The following is a 23,470-nucleotide window of genomic DNA, read 5'->3' as shown; positions in this document are numbered from 1 at the left end:
CTTATTTTAAAAATGAGATGATTGGCTGTTTATCTGCAGAATTCTTTTACTTCTCTGGCACAGCATTGGAAAGAGTTTTACAAAAGTCAGTCATACTAGACGGTTAACTCAAATAGCTGATACCTGGAGGTGATTTAAACTGGGTACCTAGGGCCACCTTCCTCCGGGCCACACAAAATGTTCAGGCACATTCTCTGCATTCTGTGCCGTGTCACTGGCCTCCAGTTCCATAATGAAAAGGCAGCTTTTAATAGAAATGCAAGTGCCCATGTGAAAAGTAGTCGGGAGTGTCTTTGTGCAGTCTGGGTCATCCTGACCGGATCACATAAAGGAGCCTGGGTGGATTCAGGGCTCTCGACTGAAGAGTCAGAACAAGCTCCTCAGTCACCCTGTTGACATTTTAAAGTCTGGCTCTGTTAAATGGACCCGAGCTAACAGTAAACCCGGGTAAACGGTTTGTTTTTCTGTCTGGGCCTGCAGAGCACGACGCCAGGGAAATATCACTCAGCCACACAGGTCACTTGGGTGAGTGCCATGTGAATGACATGGCCAGGGGTTTCTTTATCCTGATCCAGCCCAGCTAAGCCATGGAAATGCGAAAGTAAAAGCCACCAAGGGCCAACAAACTAACTTTGGTAACACAAGAAAGGGACACTCAAGGAAAATGTGTCTATCTCCACATTTATTCTGTGTTCTATGTGACCACGGAAGGCCAACTTAATAACTGTGACAACTGAGGAAAAAGCTAAAAGATTACATTCTTTGGCTGGAGAGATGGCTCAGTGGTTAGGAGCACTGGCTGCTCTTCCAGAGGACCTGGGTTCAATTCCCAGCACTCACATAGCATCTCTCAACTGTCTATAACTCCAGTTCTAGGGGACCTGACACCCTCTTCTGGCTTCTAAGGGCACTGCATGCCCATGGTACCCACATACATGCAGGCAAAACACTCATACACATGAAATAAAAATAAATCTTTTAAAAAATTATATTCTTTTGTTCAAAGAATGAAAGGAAAAATGAGGACTAGGAGTATCACTCTGAGGTGGGTCACTTGTAGCATATAAGGGGCCGTGACCTGGATCCCCAGCATCAAACACACACAGGCACAAACACACACAAGTGCAAGCACACATGAATGCACACATGCGTAATGATGACAAATGTAAATGTAACAAAGCATAGTGACTAATACTCAGAATATTACTCAAAAAGATAAAAATACAGAAAAGAATTGAAAAAGCAACACTGCCAATAAGAAACAAGAGTAGAAATCCCCAAATTCAGCTGGATTAGACAAAATTTAAGAAGAAACCCCCTAGGTGTGATGGTGAACACGTGGAAGTCCCAGCACTTGGGGGATACGGAGTTCCCAATCAGTGTGAATGAGCATCGAGAGCCCTATTTCAAAACAAGCGAAGGCAGCGAGAACACCCAGCTCATGAGGTGTGGATGCTTCAGGCGAGAGGAGTGGAGAGGCCTGACGACGACCATGAGTGGTGAAACCAGCCCTCAGAATGACTGAGGTGGGCATAGAGGAGGTGACTGGGGGAGTCACTTGGGCTCCTGCATTCAGATAAAGTCTCCGTGCTCAGCAGCCCGGGATCAGCGCTTGGGAAACAGTGGCAGACAGATTAGGAGTTCAAAGTCATCCTCCACCACAAAGTAAGTTCAAGGCCAGTCTAAGCTACAGGAGACCTCGTCTCAAAAACCAAAACAACAAGAAAATATAAGAAAGCAAAATAACTACTCTAAAGTCAAAGCTCTGTAACAACATAAAACCAAACTCAAATGAGCAGGGAAATTGTGATTTCTGATATCTGCTCTTGGAACAGAACTGGACTTGAAAGAACTGTAAAAGATGAACTAAGAAGCCTAACATGAGCTGAGGATTCAGTAAAAATGGATTCTTCTTTGACTGGAGAAAAACATATTGATGGGCTAAAATAAGAGAATACGTCAACAAATGCCTTCCAGTCAACAAATGATAAGAAGACTCATGCCTGTATTCCTGGTACTTGGGACACTGAGACAAGAGGATCATTGTTGAGTTCAAGACCAGTATGGTATTTAAAGCAAGAATGCAACAAACCACTCCTGGAAAGGTAAACTATTACAAAAATGAATTCATTTAGGAAGCGTGGTTGTGTGTTAAATAAAGTCAGAGGGCCACTTGTGGTAATCAGTTCTCTCTTCCCACCATGTGGGATCTGGGGATTGAACTTAGATCACGTCAGGCTTAGTGTGGCAAGTGCCTTTACCACTGAGCCATCTTGCAGGCCTGTAAAGGTAAAAATACATTCATACACACACACACGCACACGCACACGCACACGCACGCGCGCGTGTGTATGTACAAGCAACAACAAAATGGTCTCAATCATTAATATGGCCTCAATTATTCTATTTAATGATAAATGTTTTCTTTAAATGTTTATAGGTGGATTTGTTAGTTTGTTTGGCTATAAAAGGTTTCTGGAAACCTGTTTCATTAGTTGGTATAAAAACACTTGCCATTCAGTCCTATTCTTATGAGGTTTATCAAACCACCTCTCTCCCCAAGAGACTGGTTAGGCAGCAAGTTCAGACTCTGCAGCCTTAGACTTGATTTCTCATTTTTATTCCTGCCAACACAATGTTTAGCTTTATTTCTGAGCTGTCAAGAAATACATTTCATCTCATGTCAAGCGAATTTGAGAGCTATTCATACTGTCCACCTATGGTTTTATTTTAGTAGTAAAAACAACAGACTTTCTCAAAGCTTTGTTGTTTGGGGGGCAGGACCAGGTTTTATATAAATCAGTATAATTTTAAGCACTGGGTTCAATAACAGCCCTACAGTGATCATAAAACGTAGGACAAATGTGTACAACATACTCACTTCAACAGTCTCCTTTTTCTCTCCATGGGGATGTGGTGATCGCGGGTAGATGTCGAGAAGGTGTGGTGAGGAATCAAAATGCAGTCTTTTGAGGTTTCTTTTATTAGGATCTTTACAGCGCAACTGATTAAAGTTAGCCCTCCACAACAAGACCTACAAAGAGTCAGAGGTGTCGGTAGTTATTGGCCAGCATCTGAAACCTCAGAGCTGATTTTAAAAAGCCAAACATCAAAAACTGTTCTGAGCAGTCAGAACGTCTGTGCGTAGAGACACACATGTCTGTCATTGTTCTTCAATATTTTAGGCATGGCAGGGAGGAGATGCAGCATTCTGAATTGCTTTCATGCCCAACTTAAAACGTCTACTCGGAGCTGGGTGTGCAGGACACATACTTGAGAGGCAGAGCTGGGAGGAACATTGTAGGTTTGAAGCCAGCCTGGCCTAGCTAGTGAGTTCCAGGCCAGTGATACACAGTGAGACAGATCCTGTCTCAAAAATACCCCCCCAGACCCAAACTCAAACTACACCAAACCAAACCAAATTTTTACTTAGGTGGTCTTTTATAAACTTAAAACACTTCTCTCTGCCCCTCACTAGAAGCCCCATACCATGCTTTTGACTTGATCATTTTATTCAATAACCTGGCTATGAATGATTTTTGGTCATCTCACGTAAATGTAGATTTGCCTCATCAATGATTTTGATTTATAACCCCTCAGGCAGCTCAACATTTGAAGAAATAAGAAGTACAGACAAAATCTTAGGCAATCATTGGGGTAGAAGGGGCACTGAAACTGGGCATTCAGTGTCAAATAAATGTATTGTTAAGTTTAAAATAGAGCAAGAGAAAATACCCGCGGAATTCTTAAAACTATTCAACTGGAACTATTTCATCTGTGTGACAGCAAACAGGACACTAACACAAAAATCTACTGGTAATCATCTCAACATGCACAGCCTAGCTAGTGATGAGGGTCCTAAAGATGTAAGTCAGGTCCTTGGATCCAAATCAAAGGCGTACAGACCTGCGCATCCGCACCTCCTGACGTAAACAGCTCTCCATCCTTTGAGAATGTAACCGTAAAGACAGGTCCCTAAAAGACAAAGGGGAGTAAAGGGAAGAGTGTTGAGAGCTCTTTTCTCAAGGCCAACAGGACTGAGTACCACTTCTGCGTTCTAATTTGTCACCCAGTGACTAGTGTCCGGTGGGCGCATCCGGTAGCTAACAATGAATGGGGGCCGAGTGCAGATACAGAGCCAACCCAAGTATGGTAGAACACAAGCGATAATAAGCAAAAGAAGGAACGGCTGTTTTCGCCCTTTAAGAAAAGTTTGCACACGTATAAGCTGGTAAGAATTTCTGTCAAACCTTTTCTAGCTTTCTGGTTTGTATTTAACCAATTACTAATAAAAACTAAACAATAAATGTGAAGCGATGGCATTGAGGGAACGTAAGTACAGGTCATTTCCTGACCATATCAGGCCCCGCTGGGTTCTCTTCCAAAGCAGGCTACAGGGAGCCACTAAAAGTTTAGGAATGGGACACAGGAGGAGAGCTTCAAGTCGGAAAAGTCAGCAGTACAACCATGGAGATGAGCAGCCGAGAACAGCTGGAGGTGGGTGGGGGAAGTTATCATCTCCCGAGAGATAATAAGCGCTTAAAATTCAACCATTCCCCTGAAGTTGGACATCTTCACTTTGCACGAGATCAAGATGCATAACCTTTTAGTCCAGCAAGATTGGAGGAATTATTCCTCATCTTGAAATGTTAACGTTTGTTATTTTTTAACATACACTTGAACTGATATACAAAGGTTTGGAAAGAACCTCTTGCTTTACTCCCATATACCTGTGTTATGCATTGAATGGGAAATGCCCCCATAGGTTTCTACGCATGAGCAGTTAACTCCCAGCTGACAGTGCTGTCTGGGAAGGTAAGGAGTCTTCAGGAGGTGAAAGCACATCACTACAGGTGTGCCTTGCAGTTTTATAGCCTGGTCCCACTTCATGTTCTCTGTCTCTGCTTCCAGACTAGCAGTGACAGGCTGACCTCAGGTCCCCGGTGCCATGACGTCCCCACCGCTGTAGACCACCCCTCCTGAAACTGTAATGGAGTACCTTTCTCCCTTCAGCTGCTTGCCAGGTTTTCTTATCAGCAACAGGAAAGTAACCAGGACACCCTGTTACAGACTTAGGCTGCAGTTCACACACACCTTTACTTCTAGATGGACATGTCATCTGTGTGCAGCGTTTTTCTCCTAAATGCTGTGCTATTGTTTTCCTGATTATGTATTACTTTACAGATGGGTCAACCCTTAGCCATTGTTATTGATTGTATTTATTTTCCCTAAACACACATGTGGTGATATTTTGCAAGTACTCTAACAAATAAAATTTGCCTGAGATCAGAGGACCGAGCCAGCCACTAAATTAAACATAGAGGCCAGGCAGTGGTGGCACATACCTTTAATTCTAATCTCTAGGAGGCAGAGATCCATGTGGATCTCTGTGAGTTCAAAGCCACCCCAGACTACATGAGATTAATCCAGCCTAAAAGAGAAACTGAGCCAGGTAGTGGTGGCACACACCTTTAATCCCAGTATTTGGAGGTCACACATCTTTAATCCTAGCACTAGGAAGGTTGAGACAGGAAGTGATAGGGCTGGGCACAGAAAGGAATATAAGGCAGGAGGAGAGAGGAGTTTGGCGCTTTTTTGGCTGAGGACTCAGAGGCATTCAGTGTGAGGATTCGGTAGAAGTAAGAACTCTAGTGGCTGGCTGCTCTCCTTCTCTGATCTTTCAGCATTTACCCTGATATCTAGCTCCAGGTTTTTATTAATAAGACCAATTACGATTTGTGCAACACGCCCATGTCTGCATGTGACTGAGCTGGTTCTCTTTGCCCTAACCCTGTTGTAGAGGAAATGAGCAGAGAAGGAAGTCGGGCGGGACAGATGGGGCAGAAAGAACCTTTCTCTTCTAGACCACAAAGCCATTCTGTTTTGAGCTAGGAACAGCTTATATTCACCTAAAAGAAAATACCCAGTGCAAAGGCAGAAAACAAAGAATTAGTTCTAAAAAGTTTTGAATATTTACCCATAAGAGAATAGTTTACAGACTTAAACAATATCAATGTTTACCTAAACCAACTGAGAAATAAGACAAAAGACTAAGGAACACCAGAGCCAATAGAAAGTTCTCTCCAGTAAGTTTGTTAAAAGGGGAATATTGCTTACTGGGAGGCAAGTGGGTATTCTAGAAGGAGCCAGGTGTGATGGCCCAATGACAGGCCACACCGGGTGAGGACAAGTCTTGGCACAAGAATTATCAGAAGAAAACAGTAAAGGCGGGCTCCCAGGCATAGGCCAGCTCCCGGGCAAGGGCAAGGGCTGGGGAGCAGGTGTTAGGCTCCGATTGGTGAATTTCCCTAAACTCACCAATCAGATTAGGGAAGGAGGGATGGGGAGAGGAGCAAGAGGCTGGGTATCAGAGGTAGTGAGCCAGCATCCTCGTGAGGGAAATATATACATATTATACTCCATCGAAGCAGTATAGCCTGTGCTACACACGGACAGAACAATAGATGGCTAAAGCCACTGTTTTTGAAGAGTTGAAATAAATAATATTTTTAAGAGCTGTTTCTAGAGATTAAAAACTTAGAAGTGTGCTGGGTGGTGGCGGCGGTGGTGCACGCCTTTAATCCCAGCACTCGGGTGGCAGAGGCAGGTGGATCTTTATGAATTCAAGCCCAGCCTGGTCTACAGAGAGAGTTCCAGGATAGCCAGGGCTACATAGAGAAACCTTGTCTCAAAAAACAAATAATAAAACCCCCAAAATTTAAAAGTAAAAAATCAAATTCTAGGAGTAACAGCAAATGTACATTACTACTAAAAGAATAATAAAGGCATATAATAAATGGGACCAAACTTTAAGAAGTATCTTATTTTGAAACAGAAATCTTAGTGTTGGTACCGTATGTCCTTGAAGTGTGTATATGAGTCTTCCCTCTAGGAGATCCAGAATCTTAAGTGTTCCATCAGAAGAGGCAGTGACCAGGCTGTTACCCAAAGGATGGAATGACAGACAGTTCACACCGCAGCTGTGAACTAATTTGTAGGGGGAAAAAACACAAAAAAATTCAGGAAACGATGGTTCATTTATGATGTCTTTAACATCATAACTGTAATTTGATATAACTGGCCTTCTTTATGACCCTGTTAATTGTTGTCAGAGAAGGATTCTTAAGTTTGAAGCATTTCCTTTGCTTTGTTATCAGCATTGCTGTGAAGACAAGATCAGCCGAGGCAGCCTCTCTGTCACAGCAAAGCCAGAGTTCCCCAAAGTATTTAAACGTTCTAACATCATGTGGCATGAAGCTTCCAGCTAGAGACAGAATCACATCGGAAATGAGAGTGTGTCACCAAGAGAATATTATTGGGCACACAGCTATAAAGTCTTTGGCTATATTACCAAAACAATTAATAGCTGATTATTATCAGTTCGTATAAGCTCTGTAATTCAGCCTCACATCAAATTTAAAGAGCAACTGGTACTTGGGAGTACGCAGCGGTGAGTGTGGAGGTGTATGTGAAGGAGAATTCCCTTCTGGACACCGTCCTTCCAATAGGAGGCAGTACAATACAGTGATGAAAAAAGTATGGTTTCTATACACGATGTCCCACAGCCTTAAGTTTACTCCATCAATTTTCTTACCCTTAAAACAAAAAGAAGTAATGATGCCTATTGGGAACTGTGTAAGGCTTGACTTGTTTATCTGCCACAGAGAAATCATGGAGTAAGTGGTAGAGATTATCTTCATGCACACCAATGTAGATTTAATATAAAGTTAATATAAACCTAGAAAACCATTCCATTCTCTTTCAGCTTTAGTACACCCACACAGAAGGAAGCCATTTCCTCCAAGTTAGCTATTCCCATTCATTTGGGATTATATCAACAACTGATTTTCCCACTGAGCAGGCAACCAGAGCGAAACTACCATAGTAACTTTGTTTTTATGGTTCCTACGTCAGTTTTAAAGTCCCTTTAAAGAGATGGATGGGGTGGGGGACATTGACACCAGACCCCTTTATCTACTCCTCTTCCCAATGCGGCCACATTGACTATATCTCACTGTGCTTTTCAGTATTCTTCCTCTCTTTCTTTAATTGGCAGACTGGGGATGTGTGGCCAAGGTGAGCTTTTAGGAGTTGCCAGGGCCAACGTTTCTGCCCTAAAATCTCTGGGTACAACTTTGTCAAACTGAACCAGGATCAAAGACACCTTTTTCACATCATCCCCGCAGGCCCATGAAGCCTGGATGGAGGGGGGAGACTGGTGGTCCCCACAGCTGCTGAATCACTTTTAGCCCGGGAACTTTTCTGATCTCTCCACTTTGGCTGAGTTCAGCTGCTTTCTTTCTTCCTTTTTCTTTCTCTTTCTTTCTTTCTTTCTTTCTTTCTTTCTTTCTTTCTTTCTTTCTTTCTTTCTTTCTTTCTTTCTTTCTTTCTTTCTTTCTTTTTCTTTCTTTCTTTTTTTTTTTGGTTTTTCGAGACAGGGTTTCTCTGTATAGCTTTGCACCTTTCCTGGAACTCGCTTTGGAGACCAGGCTGGCCTCGAACTCACAGAGATCTGCCTGCCTCTGCCTCCCAAGTGCTGGGGTTAAAGGTGTGCGCCACCACCGCCCAGCTGACTTCAGCTGCTTTCTGCTTGGATTTGGCGAGGTGGAGAGAGGAGTGGCTGGCCTCTTCAGGCCCTTGAAGCTCTCCCAATCAGTGCACCTGAGCCCCGGCCCTCTCTTTCCCCTGTCAGTTCGGAGCTGCCTGGGTTCCTTCTGAACTAGTTTGAATTTTTGTGGTCCCTTATCTTCTGAGCCACTATGGAGTCTTTAAACCATTTGGGGATTTTCCGGTATGACAGGGATGGCTGAGTTCCATAATTCTGTGTTGGTAACTAGCAGAGAGTGGATATAAGGTATACCAAGAGATTGCAGTGTTTTGGAAATCTTAGTGCAGTTTATATCACCATGGGATATGAAGTTTGTGCTATCTTGGAACCCTTAGGGAGTATTCTCACTTGTCCTTTGTAGCTTCTGGTGGCTTATCTAAGATTGCACTGTGAATCACGTAAACTGTTTTTGTGTGCCATATTACTAAACTATTAAATAACTTAATTAACTATTAAAGCTACTTGGCTACAGCAACAGTCTAGTTGGAAATGAATTGAGTAGAAGAGACAAATGCTCCCTCTGGCCTGCTCTGGGGGACTAGAGTCTTGAGGTGTCAGGCCACGTGCTGTGCTGAGGTCTCACAGGGAACCACAAAGTGCATTCTTGGCTTGGAAGGACCGACCCCAACAGTTCAGCCAAGAGGTGCCCACACTGAACTTCTTCGTGTTGGGGCTTCCTGAGACATGCCCAGGGTGACACTCGAAGAAGGAATCACTATTAAACATTACATCTTACTGGCACAACACTTTGTTGAGGATTGGTACTTGCTTTGGCTTCCAAGATGAGCCTCTAGTCAAAAGACTAAGAAAACGGGGACAAAAAAAAAAGGCCACCCAGGCAAACTGCCATTCCTATACTTTGAAATGTATAGAAAAGAGTGTTTTGTGATGATTTTTAGACTACATATTTATAGCAGTTTCTGCCTGGTCTGTCTGCTACCCTACCCACCCACCCACCCCCATTTCTCTACTTTGCTGCCGCCATTTTGTTTTGTTATTTTGAAAGGGGAAAAATAGCTTTTCAAGATCTTTTTTAGCAAGGCCTGACATGCAAGCATTTAAGAATTCAATGTAGATGGTGGAATTGAAGGAAGAGGGGGAAAGGTCATTTTAAAACCAAGCTGTTGATGCCTGCTTAGATAAGGCTTGAAGGATACATTTTTCATTTAGTTTTGTAAGCAGGTAATCTTAATTTGCTTCATTCTCTCATAAACCCAATTTGAATCCATCTCTCATTTGTATGAACAAATACAAACTATTAACAACTGTGTTTTTATACATTGCCAGTTATAGAGAAATAGATTAAGACTGCTTTCTTTGCTGGGCAGTAGTGGCACACTCCTTTAATCCCAGCACTCGGGAGGCAGAGCCAGGAGGATCTCTGTGAGTTCGAGGCCAACCTGGTCTACAGAGTGAGTTCCAGGACAGGCACCAAAACAACACAGAGAAATCTTGTCTCAAAAAAACCAAAAGAAAAAAAAAAAGATTCCTTTCTTCAAGTTTTGCTTCTTTGCTGAAAGATTATTTAGAGTTAAATTTTAATTAATACATGGAATTTTATATCTAGGAGAGATATTAAAAAATAATATATAAAAAATATATAAAAGAATTTAAGCCATATAGATGAAAAACCTATGAAAAGGCATAAGGTATTTTATTTTATCAAGAAATAATTTTTGGACTGGAGATGTAGTAAAATTACAAGGCCCTCAGTTTAATTCTGAAGTCCTAGAAAAAAAAAAAAAACCAATTGCCTATGAATACTTGCAAGTAAAGATGAATGGACTGATGGGTAAACTGTGACTCAATGGGTAAACTGTGACTTAATGGGCCACACTGCAGCTTCCACGACAAGATTCTTCTCTATTTATTTTTTGTGGTTTTTGTTTGTTTGTTTCTGCTTTGTATTGTTTGGCTTTTGGTTTATCTTTTAAATTTGGTTTGGATTTGGGGGGAGAAAGTTGCAAGGGCAAAGGGTGGATGTGAGGGATCAGAATGCATGATGTGAAACCCACAAAGATCAATAAAAGTTTTTTAAAAAAGAAAAAAACAAACAAACAAAAAGAAAAAAACAATTGCCTAGCATCAAAAAGCTTTTGGAAAAGGTGTTTCAAAATATAAATTTGTCTAGATGATTTTCTAAGGCCAAAAGTTAATGCACCGTTGTAAGGTTTGAACCTAATTCTTTACATCTAAGGCAGTAAGACTTCAAAAAGCTACTGTTCTGCTCTTAGTAACCCTTACAAAGAAGAATCAACATTAAGAACAAGGGTGCCTCTCTGTTGATGGTAAGGGTTTCTGACCCAGTCTTAACAAAGTCAAGGTCTGCTCAAGTATCTGCTGAGTTAAAGCCTTCAAAGTGACCGCTTTAGAAATAACTAATATGTAAAAGAAATTCTATTACATTTACTACCATATATGTCTATGTCTGGACACAGAGTATATGTCAGAATTTCATCTACATAGTATGTGAAAATGTAGACTTAAAAACCATGCTAATACATTCAAAGTGACCAATATGTGTTCCTTTAAGCAATAATCTGTTTGGCTTGGGCGAGTAAGCATTTTGATTTTTGATTATGAGATGCACATGTACATCAGAAGAGAAGTCTGTCAATGACACTAGCACTGGGCCCTAAATTTGTGAGTAATTTACAATTTTATTTTTTGCCTATAGATCTATTATCTTACTAAGTCAGGAATTCCAAATTGCTTCAGAAGTAGGAGATAAACTTATACTGATGAAATGTGTAGCTCTGATGCTAGTGGTTATGGACTCCTTGGTAGGTTGAATGTATTTATGTTCCTCCAATGGATAAGCTTCTAGAATGGAAATCTTAAGAGAACGCTTTACTAAGTTGCCTTCGTCCAAACTAGAACCATGTGTATGTGTGTGTTCTCTGGGTGAGTGGGCCAGGCCAGAGGTTGACGTCAGATGGCCAGCCTTCCTTTATCTCCACATCATTTTTTGAGAGACAGTTTGCCTCTAAATCTGTGGCTCATCATTTTGGCTAGACAGGATGGTCAGCGAGACCCTGGGATTCCCATCTCTGCCCACACAGAACTGGGGTTATGTTTGTGTTGCTCCACTGGGCTTCTATGAGACCTGGGGAACCTAACTTGGGCCTTCAAGGCTTGCACAGCAAATCCTTTACCCACTACGCCATCTCCCCTAGAATTGTTAGTGGTACTAATCCTTTCCCAGGCTTGTATTCACAAGTTCCCACTTGTATCTTGACTATCATTTCTAAGCAGAGTTAACTAGAATACCTCCCCTTATATCCTCCAAGCGTGCTTCCCTAGTCTTTAAAAGCACAGACAATGGGGACCTAAGGGGGACCGCTGTGGAACAATCTTTGCACCCTGTCAATACGATTACTCCCATTGGTAACTAAAGAGCTGACTGGCCTATAGCTGGACAGGAAGATACTGGGTAGGAAAGCTAGACTAAGAGCATGCTGAGAAGGACAGAGTCTGGGGAGATGCCACGAGATGCAGAGCAAGGAAGATGGGAAGCACATACATGAGGTAAACAAGCCATGGGGCAGCACACAGATGAATGGAAATGGGTTAATTTAAGTTATTAGAGTTAGCTAAAAATAAGCCTGAGCTACTGGCCGAGCATTTATAATTAATATTAAGTCTCTTGTGGTTATTTGGGAGCCACTGCTGGGACACAGAAAAACTCTACCTACAGAGGATATCTCCAAACAAGTCCATCTACTTTATTTAGAAAACCTTTGTTTACTCTTTGAAAACAAAATGACTCCGATGTATATATTTTTCAGGGCCACACAGTATCAAATAATCAATTGGTGTGCTCTTCCCTGGGGAAGACTATTTCTTTACTCTCACATTCCTTAGTTGCCTGAAGTTCCTTGTGTGGTGGTATTTTGTGTTCCCCAAAATACTGTGTACCTTAATAAACTTATCTGGGGTCAGAGAACAGACAAGTCACTAGTTAGGCAGTAATAGCACACGCCTTTAATCCTAGCATTCCAGAGATAGAAATCCCTCTGGATCTCTGTGAGTTCAAGGCCACATTGGAAATAGCCAAGCATGGTGACACATGCCTTTAATCCCAGAAAGCCAGCCTTTAATCTCAGGGAGTGGTGGTAGAAAGCAAAAAGATATATAAGGCGTGAGGACCAGAAACTAGAAGATTTTGGCTGGTTAAGCATGTGGCTGGTTAAGCTTCAGGCTTTCCAGCAGCAGTTCAGCTGAGAGCCATTGGGATGAGGACACAGAAGCTTCCAGTCGGAGGAAACAAGACCAGCTGAGGATCCGGCGAGGTGAGATAGCTGTGGCTTGTTCTGTCCTTCTGACCTTCCAGTATTCACCCCAATAACCGGACTCAGGTCTGATTTTATTAATAAGAACTTTTAAGAATCCTGCTACATCCTTGTCTAGGTTGGAGGCCTCTTAGCTTTCTGTCTTTCCATGTCAGCATGTCTACTGGGGTCCTCCTTGTTCAGCTCATGTTTAGGCTGCCATATTGGTAGGGCTTCACGGGTGCAGCTTCTCACGTATTTAGGAGACACAATCTCATGGCAAACTCCCTGTTCCTCTGGCTCTTACAAGTCTTTCTGCAACGATCCCTGAGCCTTAGGAGGAGGAAGAATTGTGTTGTATGAATACAAGTAACATTATACAGACTGAGCAGGTTGTATTTATGATTATAGGAACACACACACATACACACATTGCAACAATTAAAGAAAAAGAGGTGACGATTTGAAAGAAAGTGGGGGAGGGGTGGAGATGTCATGAAAGTTTGGGTTTGGTGGCAGGAAAGGGAAGGGGGAATAATTTAATTTTATTATAATCTCAAAAATAAAAAAAATTATAAAAAAGACAAAATTGAACAGAACTTATATATAAAAGTATCCTGTTATTGATAAATTATACCATCCTTTCAATGGATGCAAATTTAAATGTATTTCTAAGAAGAGAATTAGGACAGCTTGATGGTCATAATGCTATCAATTATAATACTGAATGCAATGAAATTACCAGGGCCATTTTGTCAATTTTTCGACTTCCTTTTTTATAAAAACATTTATTTACTTTAAAATGTTATGTGTAAAATGTTAAGCTTGCATGTACATATGTGCACTGTGTGTATGTGTGCCTGGTACCCACAGAGGCCAGAAGAGGATACCAGATCCCCTGCAACTGGAGTTGTGGACAGCTGTGAGCTGCCATGTAGGTGTTGGGAACTGAACCCAGGTCTTCTACAAGATCAGCAAGTGCTCTTAACCACTGACCTATGGCTCCAGTCTCAATTTTTCAACTTCCTGCAGAATTCTAAATATGAGTGTTCTAAGACTTTTGGTTCCCACAGTTTTGATCCTTGTCCAAAGCACTTAGAATCAAACGCCGGAAAAATGACCCTAATACGTATTTATTTTCAATCCCATGTCTTTAAATATCTGCTCTTGTTGGTAGTGATTTCTATTTTCCTTAGAACATTTTTTTTTCTGTTGTCTGCTAATACTCTATATAAACACATCTTCTAACAAAATGACTTAAGGATTATCAAGATGCCTGGTTATCACCCATAGGACAGATAGAATTAAATTAAGAATGAATTCCAACTTAAGGGCCTTCTATGCTTCTTATTTACTTGAATTTGGCTACAAAGGGGAAGGATGGCATTTAGGGAGCCTTCTTGACATTGGCTCCTTGTCATAGTTCATCTCCCCTCCCCTACCTGACACAGAACCAGATCAGATCAATGGGGACAGCTCTCAGCCTAGTGACTAAGGACAGTTATGATAATCACTAGATGATGAATCAGCCATGCCTTCAGAGAAAACTGTTCATAGCGAATGGGGGATGTCTTCAAAGTCAAAATAAAATCATGCGAGGCATGGTGGTACATACCTACAGTCCCATCACTTAGGAGGGTCATGATTGGGGCCAGCCTAGTCTATATAGGAAGACCCTCTCTCAAAGTGAACAACTAAAACAGTTACTTATGTGAGCCCTTCCAAATGTAACTGCAGCCAAGGGGTTATAGAGAAATGGTTCTTCAGTATGGTTGACAGACACCTCCTTCCTCCAGAGTCCATTCTCAGTAGTCCATACTCAGAGCAATTAGCCAGGAAGATGACTCCCTATAGATTTTATTTCATTGGATTTTTTTTGGGGGGGTGAGCTTTGGATGCTAGTATCCTATTTGGTATTGGGATTTCCACTTTTAGACTTAAACATCTGGCTCATTTCACATGGATGCCCAGTCATTACCGCCTGTTCTCTTCTCAAGCACTCATTTATTATTGAGTAATATTTAAACGCAGGGAAAAACTGAAATGGGTGCTTAGAAGGTGCTTTTGCTAAAATGACGGCTCTTTATTTGGGCCACAAGAAACGGACAGCCTGGGATTTTTGCCCTCATTTTGTGTCTGTCTGTCTCCTTAACTATGGCTAAGAATACACACATAAACACATACATGTCCTAAACGTGTAGTCACTTTGGACCCCTGGAAAAACAAGACCTCTCAGAACAAACTAATCTCCCAGAGGAGGATAATTATCCACGAAGGCGAGCCTCACCATGGTGGCAGAAACGAAATGAGTATAGGAAGCAGATTCATCCCCTCAGCAGAGGAATTAAAGGGACTTTCTCTGCCTCCTTTACAGACTCAGACAAGGAAGCCCTGGCCAGGACTGTTTCAATACGAATACCTCCTTGCATCCTGCCTCAGTTCTTCCTAAGCTCCCCAAGACTGACTTGCGGGTCAATGGGTCCTTTATCTCTTTCGCTCCCTAACATGGCCACACAGAATACATTTACATCTCTGCTTTTCATTAAAATGTAAAATGAACATCTTTTGTATCTTTCTTTCTCTTTTCATTTCTTCTGTTGGTGGGAACAACTGCTGTGTTCTCTAGCCAGCTAAGACCAGCCTCTGACCCCAGGAAGAGATCTACACCCAGCCACAAGCCTTTCCCAGCCTTTCCTTTTCCCGGCCATTTGACAGTGACACTTCTCTCTGGTTGGGGGAACTGTTACCTTGATAGTGCTGGAGTAATTTATTCACTCTGATATCCCAGATTTTCACAGTGTGATCAGAACCTGCTGAGGCTATGCATGTACCATTAGGGTTAAAGTCCACAAAATTTGCAAATCTAGGAAGAAAGAATATGAAGGACTTGACATTTCCGTTTCTTTACCTTCATTTTAAAGTCTGAGTCACTTATAACACACGATCTCCTTAGCAAGCAGATCCAAATACATGTACAGAGAATGAACTTACCCGACGGAATCTGAGAAGTTATTCACACACTGCTTACTTGAAGTATCCCAAATTTTGATAGTTTTATCCTCACTACACGACACGATTAATCTTCCATCGGGCGAGAATCTAGAAAGCAGAGGGTTTTACACATGAGCAGTTCTGGCTAATTACCACCACACACCTCCATGCCACACACAAGTCAGGCTAAACAGACAGACAGCAGAGGCCACATCACCACACTACACTGACCACACAGCAAAGTTATATTTTGCAACAGATATCTTTGCAACAACGTATCACCATGACAAACACTGGAGACCCTTGAAATACCAAACATGTCACATAGAGGAACCATGTTCCTTTTTTTCTGTTTCTGTTTCTATTAAATAATTAATTCAGTTTTGTGGCTCTCCTGGAGGTTTGCAATTCAACTCCCCACTCCTTTCACACCAAATACCTTGTGTTTTTAAAAGCCCTTTATTTCCTATTTGTTTTTAGTTTTCAATTTTTTATTTTCTACCATTATCTATATGATTCAAGAGATTTTTTTTTTCTGCTCATCCCACCAAGCTGGTAGTGAAGCTTTTGGGGTTGAGAATAAAAGTGAAATGACGTCAACCTAATTCCTAAGGCCAGTGGCTTCCTGACAAGTTACGCAGAAAGCAGCCCTGTCCTGCACCAGCTTACACCTGAGTGCCAGAGAGAGAAAGAGAGAGAGAGGGGGAGGGAGGGAGGGAGGGAGGGAGGAGAGAGAGAGAGAGAGAGAGAGAGAGAGAGAGAGAGAGAGAGAGAGAGAGAGAGAGATTACAGATACCCTGTCTACTGCTCCTACACTATTTTCCATATTTATTCCTTATTTGTAACAACAATTGCCTTTTAAAGTCAGAATGATCGGAAACCAAACAGAAAATGAAGGGAAGTTTAGATAGGGAACTACAAGCAGCTTCTTGACTAGCTGTATTTTTAGCAGCTGCAAAGCTCAGGAAGGACAAAATTAGCCCACAGATCAGTGATTATGAGCACATTTATGTGTAGTCAACTCCAGCCCAAAGTCCAGATTTCTGTTGAATTTTCAGTTTAGGTGTGGAATATAATTAAAGGTTTTATGTTGTTTTCTCTGCACTCCTAACACACTCTCTCTTACATATATATAAAATTTATACGTAATTTATTTTTATTTAGTGTTCATTGCTGTTTTGTCTACATGTATGTCTGTGTGAGGATTTCAGAAGCGCTGGAACTGGAATTACAGACAGGTGTGAGCTGCCTTGTGGGTGCTGGGAATTGAACCTGGGTCCTCTGGAAGAGAAGCCAGTGCTCTTAACCACTGAGCCATCTCTCCAGCCCCCTAACTTATTCTTAACAGAGAGCTAGAAACAATTCTTCACAACTGAAACTTTGAATCCCACACTTCTGAATTCACCATGTAAAAAAGAAAAACATACAGAAATATTATTAAGCTCTATGTGAAGCAAGCTCTTGAAATGTATGAAAATAATCTTTCAAGAAAGAAAATCTTCCCTTCTTAGTAGTTTCCTATGACTTTAAAATGACAAGTAATATTTTACTAATCCTTTTCTCCAGAATACACGAGAAATACGCAAATATGGGGAACAATATTATAGAAACATTTCAAATAGAAAATGTTATCTGACATGGATGTGAAAAAAAAAAAACCTGACTCATTACCTTCATGGAACTAAATTTTTTATAGTAAATATAAACTGTGCAGGAATCAATTCAAATTGCCCTTTTCTCCTCCTCCTGTGAGACAAGATCTCACTGTATCCTGGCTGCCCTGGAACTCTATGTAGATCAGGCTGGCCTTGAACTCACAGAGATCTACTTATCTCTGTGTCCAGAATGCTGGGATTAATGGTGTATGCCATCATACCCAGCAATCATTTATTTTATTTTATTTTTTTTATTTTACAATACTGTTCAGTTCTACATAATAGCCACAGATTCCCTTGTTCTCTCCCTTCCTGCCCCCCTCCCCTTCCCCCCAGCCCATCCCCCATTCTCACCTCCTCCAGATCAAGGTCTCCCCCGAGGACTGGGATCGACCTGATAGACTCACTCCAGGCAGGTCCAGTCCCCTCCTCCCAGATTGAGCCAAGCGTCTCTGCATAAATCCCAGGTTTCAAACAGCCAACTCATGCAACGAGCCCAGGACCTGGTACCACTGCCTAGATGCCTCCCAAACAGATCAAGCCAATTGACTGTCTCACCTATTCAGAGGGCCTGATCCAGTTGGGGGCCCCTCAGCCATTGGTTCATAGTTCATGTGTTTCCATTCATTTGGTTATTTGTCCCTGTGCTTTATCCAACCTTGGTTTCAACAATTCTCGCTCATATAAACCCTCCTCTTCCTCACTAATTAGACTCCCAGCGCTCCACCCGGGGCCTAGCCGTGGATGTCTGTATCCAGATTCCTCAGTCCTTGGATGGGGTTTATGGCACAACTATTAGGGTGTTGGGCCATCCCATCACCAGAGTAGGTCAGTCCCAGCTGTCTCTCAACCATTGCCAGCAGTCTTTTGTGGGGGTATCTTTGTGGATTTCTGTGGGCCTCTTTAGCTCTTTATTTCTTCCTTTTCTCATGTGGTCTTCATTTACCATGGTCTCCTATTCCTTGTTCTCCCTCTCAGTTCTTGATCCAGGTGGGATCTCCCGTTCTCTTTCCCATGACCCTCACCCTTCATTGCTCCCACTCATGTTCAGGCTGTTCATGTAGATCTCATCCATTTCTCTGTGTCTTTCTTGGGGTACCTGTTTTCCAGGTAGCCTCACTGGTGATGTGAGTAGCAGTCCAGTCATCCTTGTTCCACATCTAGCATCCTCCTATGAGTGAGTACATACCATATTTGTCTTTCTGAGTCTGGGTTACCTCACTCAGGATGATTTTTTCTAGATCCATCCATTTGCCTGCAAACCTCATGATGTCATTGTTTTTCTCTGCTGAGTAGTATTCCATTGTGTATATGTGCCATAATTTATTTATCCATTCTTCAGTTGAAGGGCATCTAGGTTGTTTCCAGGTTTTGGCTATTACAAACAACCAGCAATCATTTCTTAATCAACCTTCTTTTAGAAAAATTACTTAATGTGAAAATAGAAAAGAAATGAAGTTATTCCAGACATTTTGAGGAAGTAATGCTAAAAGATTTATTCAACTGGAATGATGTAACACAAATCATCCTATTACAATTATTATTGTTGCTGTTGTTATGGTTTTAATTGTGGTGCTGGGCATCAAAATCTGAGCCTTGTGTATGGTAAGCAGGCACTCTTCCACTGGGCTATATCTTGATGGCATTACTGATCAGACCACCACCACACTGTTTTATCCATATTTATTGAGCCCACATATCATAGAATGGTTTTCAACACTTCACCTACAGAAACTAATTTAATACTCAGAACAATCCTACAAAATAGGTACTATTGCTTGTCTCCACATGCAGATGGGGTAAACTGGGGCACGGAAAGGAGTGTGGTGGTCTGAATGAGAATTTCTGTCTTTCAAATTTCAAAAATCAAATACACAGCCTCATGTATTTGATCACGAGATTGTGTGTCCCTTCCCCCCCCCCCCCCAGCTGGTTATGCTGGTTAGGGGTGTTTAGTAGGTGTGGCCTTGTTGGAGGAAGTATACCAGTGGAAGTAGGTTTTGAGAGTGGCTTTAAAGATTCATGTCCTTTCCCACTGGATCTCTCTGTTTTGGCTTGTTCAACATGTGAGCTCTCGGCTTGCTGTACCTATTGCCTGCTACCATGACCTCCCAGACATCATGCACTCTTCACACCCTGTAAGTCCAAACAAACTCTTCCTTCTGTAAGTGGCCTTGGTCACAGTGTTTTTATCACAGCAACAGAAAAGTAAGTAATAGAGAATTTGATTCCAGGAGTGGGGTGTCATTGTTCACAACTTTACCATATTGTTTTTGGGAGGAATACTAAAAGATTCCGGAACTTCGGACTAGAAATATGTTTGAATTGGTAAGCAGAGCTTAATGGGCCATCCTAGTAGGAGCTTAGAAGACAGTAGGTACTGATGCCAATGTAGAGTGTGAGTTTCAGAGAAGAACAATATTAACAATGGGCCCAGAGACTGTTCCTGCAATATTTTCTCTGTGGCTTCTTCCTGCTGTTGTCCTAGGAATCTGTCTGAGGCTAAATCAGAAAGTAATGGACTGCTTTCTTTGGTGGAAGCAGCATAATATTGCTCTCTGTGGCATGGTTATTATTAATGACTGTTATGCAGGTCTACAATGAAAAATAGCAAGCAGGGAAGAAAGAAATACAAAATGTACAATGTAAAGAGAAAAAGAGCACCAGAAAACTAATGCTGCAGTTGAGGCTTGTTCTGAAAGAGATAAGGAGATAGGCACCAGGAAGCAGAGGCCTGATCTGCACTAAAATAAAGAGAAGGCTGACCTCAGGGCAAGACCCCACCCAGTATTTCCTCACTACGTCCCATTTCTCCTTTTTGGAATAGCAATATATATTCCGTGCCAGCATATGTTGGAAATATACAACTTGCTTTTTGATACTACAAGAGGTTACAATCAAGAAATTGCATTTTGCATTATGATATGGCCCCAAGCCTACAGGCACCAGGGAGTAGAATGTGGCGACTGAAATGTGAATTTCCTGGTGGGCTCATGTATTTGAATGGGTGCCTAGTTGGTAGTGCTGTTTGGGGGATGTTTAGGAGCTGGGGCCTTGTTGGAGGCAAGCTTTCAGAGTTTCAAGGCTTGTGCCATTTCCAGTTGGTTCTCTCTCTACTTTGTGCTTCTTCAGGATGTGAGCTCTCAGCTTGCCACTCCAGATACCTTGCAGTCTCTGCTACAACAGACTCAGATGTTCTGCATCCGGAAGCCCATGAGTTGCCTTGGTCTCAGTGTTCTATCACAGCAACAGAGGAATAACTAATACAGGAGTAAGGAAAGGGTCCAGATGTGAATCAGGCTGTTGGTTTCCCTGCGTGCAACTCTCCAACAAAAGGAAGTGTTTTCTAACGGCAAAAGCACTGAAAGTTTTGGATAGCATATATATATATATATATATATATATATATATATATATATATATATATATATAGAGAGAGAGAGAGAGAGAGAATGCATGTACACATGCACCATAGGTTTACTTCAGAAAGGTCTCCTATGCCTGGTGGTGGTGGTGCATGCCTCCCAGCACTTGGGAGGCAGAGCCAGGCGGATCGGATCTCTTTGGGATCGAGGCCTGCCTGATCTACAGAGCAAAATCCAGGACAGGCACCAAAACTACACAGAGAAACCCTGTCTCTAAAAAACAAAACAAAACAAAACAAAAAAAAGAAATGTCTCCTACCGGGACGGGGCTCCCTGACTAGGCAGGCTAGCTGCTAATGAGCCCCAGGGATCCTCCTGTCCAGGGATGGGATTACAAATGCACATGCGGCTTTTGCACAGTGCTGGGAATCAAATTCAGGTCCCGATGCTGATGCTTGCACATCAAGCATTTCCCACAGTGAGCAATCCTTCCAGCCCGCCTGGAAGTTTTCCAATGGAAGGAAAGCAGGAGGCAGTGATCCTGTGACATAGATGACCCTTCTTCTAAATGTCTGTTGCGGGGTGGGTAGGAGAAGTGGTGGAAGGGAGGGGGATTCTGTTTAGACTCGATCAAAGCACATTATATATGCACATAGGAAATCTCAAACAATAGAAACGAGTAAGAGAAAAAGTACACACACTGCTATTGGGTTGCTATTAGCAGTTGAATAAAACAAGCATGGGGGCTGGAGAGATGGCTCAGAGGTTAAGAGCACTGCTTGCTCTTCCAAAGGTCCTGAGTTCAATTCCCAGCAACCACATGGTGGCTCACAACCATCTGTAATGAGATCTGGTGCCTTCTTCTGGCCTGTGGGGATATGTATAGACAGAACAATGTATACATAATAAATAAATCTTTAAAAAAAAAAAAAAACAAGCATGGTCTCTCTCCTTGTGACAGTTCCTGAGGAGGGCAGTCACTCATGGAGTCACTCAAAGATTAAGAGAGTACCTGCCAGCTCCCAGCCTCCCTCCCAGGGATGCCCTGGACAGGAGGAATGTAGTTAGAATGTAGTTAGAAGTGACGTAAGATTTCTCTCTCACGGCGTTTTCACAAACGATATAATTAGAGATGTTGGCATCGGGATATTTTTAACAAAACAAACAACAACAACAACAAAAACCTGTCCTCCAGAAGATCCAGGGAAGACACTGAAATGTGTCAGTGAGAAAAAGCAGGTTCTCTTCCGTGTGGAAAACTCTCCCTCAGCAGGAGATTCGGGGCTGGGAATAACTTCCTGGGACTAAAGGTATGACGGGGCTGTGCACCCCAGGTCAGCGGAAAGGGCAGGGGGAGGCTGGGAAGCTGGTGCTGGGGGTGGGGTGGGGTGGGCAGTGCAAAGCCAAAGAGGTCAGGCCTTTCCCTCCCCAGTCACTTTAATGCCTACATGCTTCTCCTCTGAGAGGTCCAAAGTGGGAGTGTTATTTTCCTCCTCCTCTTCCCTTTGATTTTATTTATTTATTTATTTATTTATTTTTTTCGAGATAGGGCTCATATTTACATATTGTTCCTTGAACTCACGAAGATCTGCCTGGCTCTGCCTCCTGAATGCTGAGATTAAAGGCGTGTGCCACCACCGCCCGGCAGGGGGTTGATTTTTAATTAGAGACATCACAAATAAGTTAACATCCCAAAGACAGGTTTCTATTTGTCCTGCCTTTCATGAGCAAAAGTTAGACTTTAATTGTCAAAGTTCCAACGCCATCTAGCAGGACTGTTCGTTTTTTAAAAATGTTAGAAGGACCTAAAGTTTATACCGACAAATGAATAGATTTTCAATCTCAATTCAGTTCCACTCAAGCACCTTTTAAGACTCCAGGAATTAGTCAGTGGTGACTAATGGGTTCTCTGAACAGCACTTGACAAGTCCACCCAAAATTACTGTGAATCCCTTAATGATCATTGGCATACCAAAAGAATGAAGACATTTTCAAACGTTTTTTTTTTTCAAGAAAAACTAGTTTCCAGGTCACTAAGAGTAGCCCACATTAAACAGCAGAAACTCTTTAACTTGGAAACTATAGAGAGTTGTGTGCCCACACTCACACTTGAGGAACGGTCCCTTCTGGATTCTTTTCTTTCCTTATTTACGTGGGGATGGAGAACCAGTGCTAGGCAGATGCTTGATCACCTAGCTACAGCCAGAGCCCTGTTTTGACGGTTTCTGATTATTCAATGTGTTTTCTACAAAAACACATTCTCAGCATTTAGAGCTCTAAGACCAAACTGTGTGGGCGTACTGGGTCTTGTTTGGTAAGTACTATGCCCTTAGCAGGAGGAGGAGGGGGAGGAGGAGGAAGAGGAGGAAGCCTCTCGAAGTAATGAAATGCCCAGTACAGGCCTGGGTCCAGGGCCATTCCACTCTCAGCCTCCCTCCTCCCGGGCCATGTGACCCTGTGAAATTCACTACCCCACGGATGCGGCTTTCTCTTGGTGTAGTGAAAGTCTAGACTACAGGCAGATATCAAACTCTCATACATGCCTGCAACTATCGAGAAACGAAAGTCAAGTGGAAACGG

The 23,470-nt window shown here is 42.2% G+C and overlaps 1 protein-coding gene across 5 annotated transcripts in view; it reads right to left on the bottom strand.

Moving 5' to 3' along the window:
- Poc1b (POC1 centriolar protein B) overlaps window positions 1-23,470 on the bottom strand; it is a 105,208-nt gene that overhangs the window by 38,929 nt on the left and 42,809 nt on the right. For all 5 annotated transcript variants that reach the window (XM_076554681.1, XM_076554680.1, XM_076554682.1 and 2 more), the window contains 5 exons: window positions 15,871-15,978; window positions 15,627-15,742; window positions 6,854-6,987; window positions 3,907-3,975; window positions 2,882-3,034 (listed from right to left, as the gene is read on the bottom strand). In XM_076554681.1, the coding sequence (XP_076410796.1) occupies window positions 2,882-3,034; window positions 3,907-3,975; window positions 6,854-6,987; window positions 15,627-15,742; window positions 15,871-15,978 (580 nt within the window). The remainder of the gene's footprint in view (window positions 1-2,881; window positions 3,035-3,906; window positions 3,976-6,853; window positions 6,988-15,626; window positions 15,743-15,870; window positions 15,979-23,470) is intronic.

The sequence above is a fragment of the Peromyscus maniculatus genome, chromosome 18, assembly GCF_049852395.1.
Source record: "Peromyscus maniculatus bairdii isolate BWxNUB_F1_BW_parent chromosome 18, HU_Pman_BW_mat_3.1, whole genome shotgun sequence".
Taxonomy (NCBI): Eukaryota; Metazoa; Chordata; class Mammalia; order Rodentia; family Cricetidae; genus Peromyscus; species Peromyscus maniculatus.
The sequence above is the reverse complement of the archived record's forward strand: the minus strand, read 5'-3'. Positions and strand labels throughout refer to the sequence as shown.